A 10,144-nucleotide genomic window follows, 5' to 3' on the forward strand; every position below is an offset into this window, starting at 1 on the left:
AAAGCCTGGTCCCGTGGGTGTTTGCACCAGGAACAGTGGACATTAGCTATTCAAAAGAAGACAGGATTGGGAAGCCAAGGCAGACCCACTGGGGCTCCACTTATGAGGCTTGCATATGGTTCTCCAGGGCTTTAAGGGCTGAAAATCTGCCAGAACAGAGCAAGGAAGCACAAGGAAACGAAGCAGGATTGGATGTTAAACTCTGTAAACACAAGGACAAGTGGATAAGTAGGTGATAGCCCTTTGACAGACAGGACTTGGAAAGCACTCCGCATGTGCTTGCTGCTATGCCCAGAGCAACTCAGACTCCCTGAAGGGGGCTTCCCAGCCAGGTCCCTTCAAGGGGAAACCTCTATCTACACTTTGAGCCTGAGTCCCTAAGACCTGCCCCTTCCAAAAGCTCACTTCTACCTCCAGAGGGGGATGAGACTAGTGTTGACACAGGAAGGTTTAGGGATATAATTTTTTTTTTAAAAGATTTTATTTATTTATTTGACACAGAAAGAGAACCAAGCAGAGGGAGCAGGAGAGGGAGAAGCAGGGAGCCTGATGCAGGGCTAGATCCCGCTACCCTAGGATCATGACCGGAGCTGAAGGCAGACAACCAAGTCACCCAGGCGCCCTGGGATGAAAATCTTTTTATTAAGAGAAAAACAAACAGAAGAAGAGAAAAGTAGATGGTAATAGTAAGCAAAACTTATAGAACAAAAATACAGAACAACATAAATGGTCAACTTCAAAGAAGTTACAGCCTACCTTCTCAGTGACATACCTCATAGAGGCATCAAAAAAGAATCCATTCAGCCTTACCAGTACAAGGAAACGCTTCTAACGGTAAGCAAATAAAACAGGATACACAAAGCTCTATCCTCCTATATTCAACTACTTAGAACAGGAATGCTGACATTAGTATTAATATGGCGGGATTGCAGTTGACTGTCTTCCAAAATGTTATTTAAAATATTGTTATACTGCTTTTACAATTTAAGCCAGAATATAAAACGGTCTTTATTCTTTCACGATTGACTATGTAAAAAAAATCTGTAAGAGTTACAAAAATAAGTGAGCTTGGCAAGGTTTATTACAAGGTCTATATATGAAAATCAACCCAATTTCTACAAATCAGCAATAAACAACTAAAAACTGAAGTCTTAAAAAAAATATCATTTACCTTGGAACTAAAAATATGAAATACGTAGATGCAACTATAACAAACTATGTGCAAGATCTGTGTTTTGAAAACTACAAAACACTAATGAAAGAAATCAAAGATCTAATTAAATCAAATGACACTTTATTCATGGATCGGAAGACTTATATCATTAGCAGGTTAATTCTCCCAAACGTATCTATAGATTTGAGGCCTTCGACTCAAAATCTCAGCAGGAATTCTTACAGAAATCGACAAACTGATTCTGAGATTTATAGGCAAAAAGAAAAGAACTAAAATATACAAGTCAATTCTGGAAAAAGAATAAATCTGGAGGACCTGAATTAACTGATTTAATGACTCATTATATAGTAATCAAGACGGACTGGTACTGGAGGAAATTCAGATATGCAGATGACCAGAACAGAATTAGAGTCCAGAAACACCGACACATAGAGGTTTGATAGATTTTCAACAAAGTTAAAAAAGAATCTTGACCTATAATGTATGCCTTGTAGAAATACTAACTAAAAATAGATCACAGAACAGATGGAAAATATAAAACTAGAAAGTACCTAAAAGAAAACTCAGAAGACAATCTTGGGCACCTGAGTTAGGCAAAAATTCCTTCCTTCCTTCCTTCCTCCCTCCCTCCTTCCCTTCCTTTCTAAGATTTTATTTATCTGAGAGACAGACACAGAGAGAGAACGTGCACGCACGCACACAAGCCGGGGTAGCCGCAAAGGGAGAGGGAGAAGCAGGCTACCCGCTGAGCAGGGAGCCCAACATGGGGGGTTGATCCCAGTACCTTAGGATCTTGCCTGGAGCCAAAGGCAGACACTTAACCTAGTGAGCCACCCAGGCACCCCTCGGCAAAAATTTCTTAGGCGCAACACCCAAATCACCATAGATTAAAGAGAAGAATGATAAACAGGACTTCATCAAAATGAAGAACTTGTGTTCTTTGAAAGACACTACTGACAAAAGACTAGGTCACAGACCGGAAGAAAAGATATGCAAATGGTGTATCTGCCAAAATGCCCGTACTGAGACTATGTAAACCAGAGGGAAAAGAATTCAAATAAGCTGTGCAATCTGGGACTAGTGCTTGATTAAATGGGGTGAGGCAGACAGGGCAAGATAGGGAAGCCATATATACCAAGTTTCTCCTCTGTTCGGAAATATCTGATACCTCCTTACTCAATTTCTTAACACTTTAAGTCTCCTCCTCCCTCTGGACTAGCAGCTAATACTTGAGGGAGTTTATGTCCATTTATTCAGTAACTCTCTCTTTTTTTTTTTTAAAGATGTTATTTATTTGACAGACAGAGATCACAAGTAGGCAGAGAGGCAGGCAGAGAGAGAGGGGGAAGCAGGCTCCCTGCTGAGCAGAGAGCCCAATGTGGGGCTCGATTCCAGGACCCTGAGATCGTGACCTGAGCTGAAGGCAGAGGCTTTAACCCACTGAGCCACCCAGGTGCCCCTATTTAGTGACTCTTGAGGTAGTGTCACAGTGTAGGCTCAGTCCCTCCCCAGACCCTAATAGTGCAACAATCTACCCATCTCAGCATGCAAAGCATTACCCTTATTAATTCCAAAGAGGGCTCCTTCTCACAGACATCTGTGGTCACAGACCACAGGTGGACCAGCATTTATTGGCAGTTAGCAACTGCTATGCTAACTGGAGGGGCAGAGGGAGAGGGAGAAGCAGACTCCCCACCAAGCAGGGAGCCCGACTCGGGACTTGATCCCAGGACTCCAAGATTATGACCCGAGCCAAAGGCAGTCGCTTAACCAACTGAGCCACCCAGGTGCCCGAGTGGCTACTTCTGAATTAGAGATTTAGTGTGTCTGATCATGACTAAGAAAGTGATCGACACTTTCCTTCAATCCCATGTGAGGAGCCCGCTGGCTTGAGATGGTCTGTCTCTAAAATCCCTGCTAGACTCAGACAGGCAGCTTCTCTAACAAACACATCCCACATGCTACCCCGAAGCTAAACTGATGGCTAGGTTTCTGCTCAGACCAATCCTTTGGACTTTGATTGGCGACTCTCCTTCCTAGGCTCTCAAGGGGATTTTGTGAAGCCAGACCTTTGTCACAGACCATATGCACTTCAACAACATGTTACAGGGTCAAAGGGACCAATCATTTACAGCTCCAAGAACTCCAGCCTGCTCAAAGCACACATCTTTCCCATTACTGCTTCCAACAGAAGCACTAGCTATTCTAAGAGCCCACCACACCGTTTTACACAAGACTGCACCAGGACAAGCAAGACAGTGAGAGCAGAGTCAAAGGCAACCCAGGAGACATGAGGTTGCTCTGCCACTAGAAGGCAAAGCTCTCACCCTTTGGTTCCCAGGGGCCCACACTTACCATAATCACAGGTGGGCTGAGCGCTTGTGTCTGAGTACGTTGACTGCAAAGTGGTTTCAGATCCCTGGACAAAGCCTAAATATAAACATGGTGTGGTTAATTTTCCAAAACAAGCCACATGGAGGTGACCTAAGACTACCCTTCAGTGTAGACTGGCTGACAGGCCCTCCTCTTAATGGAAAGCCTCCAAAATATCTAGCTTCTCAACACTTTAATTATACCTCCAGGATATATTAGCCAATGAAAAGACAGGCTATATTTAACTTGCTACACTAGAAGCACTGGAGAAAAATGTTCTAACAATTTAAACCAGTATTCAGTTTCGATAAATGAGTGCCCAAATTATTCAGTTAAAAGAGGAAAATACGGGGCGCCTGGGTTGCTCAGTGGGTTAAGCCGCTGCCTTCAGCTCAGGTCAGGATCTCAGGGTCCTGGATCGAGTCCCGCATCGGGCTCTCTGCTCAGCGGGGAGCCTGCTTCCTCCTCTCTCTCTGCCTGCCTCTCCGTCTACTTGTGATTTCTCTCTGTCAAATAAATAAATAAAATCTTAAAAAAAAAAAAAAAAAGAGGAAAATACTTATATCAAGTGACTGAAAGGTGAGCCGCCTCCAATTCAAACAAGGATGGGTGTTGGTTCTGAACAATGTTAAGGCAAATATTAGCTCTTCCCTTCCCCCCGTTCTGAAACAGAAATTGCTTTGTATTTTCTAGTTTTCCCATAAAAAATGTGTATATGCAATTAAATTACTTGAGGTAAGCATGTTTTTACCGAACAAATGTCATATAGTATGCATATTATTTCTTACTTTCTCAACTTTTTTTTTTAAGATTTTATTTTTTGAGAAAGAGAGAATGTGTGTGTGTACAAGCAGGGGGAGAAGCAGACTCCCTGCTGAGCAAGGAGCCTGACTTGGGGCTCTATCCCTGGACCTGGGAATCATGACCTGAGCCGAAGACAGACACTCATCCAACTGAGCCAGGTTTCCCTCAAACTATTTCTCAACTTAAGATGAATTAGTACTAAATAAGGAAAACTTGAACCTCTATCAGAAACTATTGTTCTTAAATGATGAATCCTGGTACTATCTTTAAAACTACATTTACAAACATTATTTTAAAATGATTTACCCTTAGCACTGAAACTGTGATGGATACCCAAGAGGCAATATTTGCCTATTCTCATCAGAGCCAATTCATGATCTAAAAATTAAAGCCAGTACCTTTAATAGCTCTTTTTTTTTTTTTTTTTGGGAAAATCAACAAAAGCATACACCAAGCGTCTTCCCAGGAGTAGGCATTCACATGTTGGTAGTCTCTCTAGCTCTTCTTTTAGGACCATAGCAACAAAGAAGATCACAACAGAAGCCAACATTTAACAAGTGTTTCCCCCGCAGGGTGCTAAGAGCCTTATCTGCATTATTTTATTTCATCCTCATCACAGCCAAAAGAGGACAGGGCCAAGATCCCTTACCCTGCAGTTCCCAAGTCCAAAAAGATCTGAAAACCAAGTGTTCTCCTCAAATGTGGTGCCAACACTCACTGTGGGACAAAACTGACTTATGAGGACAATTATAATTTTTCTTTACCCAACCTAGTACAGAAATAATGCATTTAATTATAGGATGCTCCTCACACCCCAGTTGGGGGTGTTGTGGAATGTCCTCCTCTCACGCTAGAATTCCAAAATATACCCAGCTCCCAGCTTTCAAGTAAAGATCAGTGGACCCACACTTTATCTTTACTTCCCAGAGGAGGGAATTGAGACTTGGTGCTAGGGAAGGAGAAAGGCGAAGTATCCAAGGTAACCATTTTTACCTTCACTAATTAAGAACAGCACATTATAATAGATTCCCTCCAGGGACCCAGGACCTTCCCAAGATGCATATACCCTAAACAATGTCCACAAGAAACAGTGAAAGCACGTTCTGGATGGTTCACTTGAGAGGAAGCCCCACAGTGTAAAAATTAGTACCTTACACCTACCTTCTCCACAATGTTTGCTTAACTGGCTTCCCGAAACCTGTTTGTTCAGCAATAAAGCCACCAGTGAAATGGTTCCAGACTTCAGGTAACATGGTTTATACACACAGCAGGTGCGGCCGGAACCACCACGCCCTGACAGGACTACTAATTGGAACACAGTATGAAAGCTGCAGAGCCAAGAATCTATGTCTATTCAAGGGAGTGGGGACCTTGTTCTTCCCCCGGAAAAAGGGAAAGACAATCCACCAAGCCTTCAGAGGTCAATGGCAACCTCTACTCTACTTCTGTCCTCCCCATGTCCACATTTTATTGCCCAATACTGTCTTCAGAGTAGGACATTCTTGTTATGCTTCATTTACGAATAAATTCTTATCTGGCTCATAAATCCTTCTCTTCTTGGTTTGATTTACCCTGAACAGCTCTGGGTGAAAAAATAAATGTTTGGCCCTAGAAAGCTAATGGTCAGACCATGGATTTATGGTAATTATGCATCATAACTCCTCCCTCCCTCTTGGTCAGACTGTGATACCTTCTTCATTCAAAAATACACAGAGCTTCTCCATTTTATTCTTTTCCTTTTTTTTTTTTGAAAGGGGATTCTTTGAAGAAATGACAAAGTGATATAAACTAGAAGACAACTGGAACAAGATTAGGTTGACTCCAGCCTCTACCGTCTGGGGGTAACCAGCCTCCAAGATGGCCTCTACTTATTTTTGCTTTATTTAATTATAAGCTGCTGTCCCTTCCCAACTAATAGAGGTAGCCAGTGTAAACAGTAAGATTGCAGAAATGACTCAGTAGGACTTTTTTTTTAATTAAAAAAAAAAAAGAAAAGATTTTATTTATTTATTTGACACAGAGAGAGAGATTACAAGTAGGCAGAGAGGCAAGAGGAGAGAGAGGGGGAAGCAGCCTGATTCAGGGCTCAATCCCAGGACCTAAGACATGACCTGAGCCGAAGGCAGAGGCTTAATCCACTGAGCCACCCAGGCGCCCCTGAGTAGGACTTTCGATAGTTTCTGCCTTGCTCTGTTTTAGATCGTTCACTCTGAGGGCAAACAGCTACCATGCTGTAAGGACCTTCAAACAGGCCTGTGGAGAGGCCCACATGGTGAGGAGACAACAGCTAGCATCAACCCACCAGCCATGTGAGTTTGAGTAATCTTGGAGGTGGATGCTTTAGCCCCCATCAAGCCTTCAGATGACTACAGTCCCTGAAGTCATTTTGGATGGATATCCAAAATGTAACCTCAGAGATCCCAAGCCAGAACCACACAGCTAAACCCCTTGCACACTCCCAACACAAACTTGGTGAAAGCAATCTTTTTATAAAAGGTTTGGCAGTGTTTGAAGGCCTGATTTAGGATTCTTCTGTCCTATTTTTCCATTGCTCCCATCCTTCTCCTCAGTGCCAGAGATGGAGCCCCCTTTTCCAAGTACACGTAAAGTAATTAGGTTCAAAAGCTGGACAAGTTATCAAAAAGGTAAGTTACTTTAATCACCTCCTATGCTTGTTAATAATGGTAGCATCTACTTCAAGGTCTCCAGAACTCCTCCTTAAAGGCACATTAATTCCTTGAAACGGGACTTAAGCAGTTTTTTAACTTCAGTGGTATGCTTCTTAAAAGGGAAAGACTCACATTATAAAACCGCTGTTGTTTTTAGTTGATCAAGATCAAGGAAAAAGTAATCATTATCTCATTATCTTGGCTCCCTCAGTGAGCCAAGATGTAAAGCCTACAAGATCTGGAGTTGAAATTCAGACCTGGTCATTAGCGACTTCTCCAACTCTCTCAAAGACAGTCTCCTTGTCTATAAATTCAAATGCGCCATTATTAAGCTACTCCAGAGCATCCAATCATTCATTTTGTTTTGTTTTTCTTTTTTCCTCAGCAGTCCTGCCCCTAAAAACCAAGACTTGGTGAAAAGATTACACCTCAATTCCAGAGATGTCAGCAACAACCCTGCTGACTCTTCTGAACCAGGAAAGCTACAGAAAGGCCTGGGCAAGGCTGACCAACCTTGGCACTACTGATATTCCTGGCTAGATGATTTATGGTGGTGGGAGACACCCTGTGCATTATAGGACGTTTAGCAGCATTCCTGGCCTCTATCCACTGGATGACGGTAGCAACTCCACTCTCAGATGGGACAACCAGAAACATCTGCAAACAGTGCCAAATGAATTGGCGGAAGGGGCAGGAGGGCAGAACCACCCCTGATTGAGAACCACTGAGCTAAGGGATGGTTGCTGGAAAAGCTAGGGTTCTTGCCAAGCTCCTCACTTGGGGGCCAGAGGTGGGACGCCTGGCACTACTTCTTTGCTGAGGCTAACATAAAATAGTGTATGGAACAGCCCCAGAGGCTCCAGTTCCATTGTCAGTCCTGAACATTCCAAGTAGAACGTAGGTTACCCAGCAACCATACTTGCTCGAGCCTAATACCCCCGTCACAGGGGGAGGCCCAGTTTATGGCTCCCGGCTGAGAAGCTTCGTGTGTTACTGCCAAGGCAAACCCAGGCAGCCTTTCAAACTCCTCCAGGGATAATTCACAACCGTCCAAGCATAGCCCAGGGTCCCCTCTCCGATCTCAACATCCACCCTCCCCGCTTTGCTCAGATCCCACTGGCCTCGCTAGCTGATCTAAAAAGCCAGGCGGTTTCTGTTCATGGGCCTTTATGCCAATGGCACCCTGGGCCAGACACCCTTATCTGCCTCACTCCATTCAGGTCTGTTCAAATGTCACCTCTCTACCTTGATCCCAACCACCCCCCCCACCCCACCCCCGCAAACGAGCAAGCCCCTCGGCGGCCTGGGCCCCCGGGGAGCGAATCCTACATTCATTGGTTTTCGTGTTAAGGTCCGCCCATTAGCTGCACGAGAATTTCCTGTCAATTTCCCAGCGCTCGTTCAGCACCTGACGCGGAGACTCTGACAGATGGCGAATGAATTAATGAAAAAGCCGGTCCTTCCTCAAAGGCTCAGGCGTAGCCCCTCAGCCCCTTGGGCCCAAGGTTCCCCCGCTCATCACCCCGGGGCCTGGCGCCTCTCCCAGCCTGGGGCAGGCGAAGGGGTTGGGGGTGGGTAGCTGCGGCATTTTGCAGGGAAACGGCGCGGGGGAGGTTGTGGCAATGGCGAAGGCAGCCCAGCCCGCTGCCCGATCTGAAGGGGTAAGGCCTGAGGAAGGGCGACCTGCGGTTCCGAGGTCCGAGCAGACCCGACCTAGGGCGGAGGTGGTGGGCTCAGAGAACGCACGCGCTCAGGCTGGGGCCCTCGGACACAAGCGTCAGAGGCCAAGACCTCGGGCGGCCGGGAGCCGGGACGCGAGGGCCCGAGCACAAAGAACTGAGGAGCCAAGGCATGAGCGGAGCGAACCTGAGGCGACGGACCCGCGGCGCCATTTTGTGACCGCAGAGAAGGCATCGTCCAGGCCCCGGGGGAGATGCGGGCGAGCACGGTGCGGCTCTGGCATGTCCCTGTCCCTCCCCACCCGAAGCCCGACCCCTACCCGGCGGGCCCACCTGTATAGCTCATGGCAGCAGCGAACACAGCACCGGAGGACTCACGCAGCTGTCCTACACGTCCGACGCCGGGATAGCGGCGACAATCCCCCGGGCCCCTTCTAACACAACCGAACCCCACCTCCCGGCCCCATTGGCTCGCGTAGGAATCTGGCTTTACTCCTATTGGAGGAGAGCGCTGTCTATCCCAGCCCATCCTCATATTAGAGACTGATGGTGCTGCCCATCTCGTGGGAGCCCCGCCTCCCGTTATCCCAGGCCCGCGATGATTGGCTGGGAGAAGCAGGCCGGGGAGATGGAATCTTGTAGAATTCAAAAGGGCGGAGCCGTGTACTACGGGGAGGGCTGAGGCCCAAGCGCGTCAGGGCGGAGAGGAGGGGCGGTGCCCTGGAGGACCGCCAGAGGGAGCAGACTGGGCACAGGGCACTATTCCAGTCTTGGCCCTGCTACTGAGGTTCAGTGCAAACTAGGTTGTTTCTTAACTTCTCTGGCCTTCAGCTCCAGAAATGAGCACGGTATGGCCATGCTGGAATGAAAATCACAACTAAGCACCAAACAAAATGCTGGGCACAGGTTCAAACACACGAGATAATGCATGTAAAGAAATCAGTCCAGTGCCAGGTGCACTAAGTAAATGCTACCTTTTGTTGTTGTTACATAATGATAATGGATATACTTATATAGCATGTTTATATGGCATATGCAATTAATATATTCATGTTGTTTATCATCTCAAATGCTTCCCTCATACCTGCAGGGTCCTTTTTAAAGAACTTCCCATTTAAAAGGTAAAACCAAGGCTTGGAATTCATGACTTCCCCCTAGGTCCTTGGCACTTAAGTGTTAAAGCTTGAACTCCTAAGACCCCCCTTGGTTTGTTCAGGCCTTTAGAGATCCTGTAATGGTGCAGCCTGGCGCCGATACTGTATCCCCAGCATCTTCAGTGGATGCTGCATGGAATCCACTTTTGGAGATACCTCCTAACTTCTGAGAGATGACAGAGCTGCAGACACTGAAAATGGTACTTTACATCTGTGAAAACTCATCACACGGAGTACAATTATGGCTTGTACTTTTTTTTTTTTTTTTTTTTTTTTTACTTTAAAAGCTTG

The 10,144-nt window shown here is 45.8% G+C and overlaps 1 protein-coding gene across 6 annotated transcripts in view; it reads right to left on the minus strand.

Annotated features, from left to right (window-relative positions):
* AKAP8L (A-kinase anchoring protein 8 like) overlaps positions 1 to 9,177 on the minus strand; it is a 28,899-nt gene extending 19,722 nt beyond the window's left edge. For 3 of the 6 annotated variants that reach the window (XR_009350641.1, XM_059160299.1, XM_059160300.1), the window contains exons 1-2: positions 9,033 to 9,177; positions 3,530 to 3,604 (exon numbers count right to left, since the gene is read on the minus strand). Coding sequence is in view for 4 of the 6 variants with exons in the window: in XM_059160299.1 (XP_059016282.1) it covers positions 3,530 to 3,604; positions 9,033 to 9,045 (88 nt within the window). In the remaining 2 variants the exon portion in view is untranslated. Of the gene's footprint in view, positions 1 to 3,529; positions 3,605 to 9,032 lie in introns of those variants that run through there. The other 3 variants (XM_059160298.1, XM_059160297.1, XM_059160302.1) reach the window with 2 other exon arrangements.
* Positions 9,178 to 10,144: the final 967 nt, after the last annotated feature.

This window comes from Mustela lutreola, chromosome 2 (assembly GCF_030435805.1).
Source record: "Mustela lutreola isolate mMusLut2 chromosome 2, mMusLut2.pri, whole genome shotgun sequence".
NCBI lineage: Eukaryota > Metazoa > Chordata > Mammalia > Carnivora > Mustelidae > Mustela > Mustela lutreola.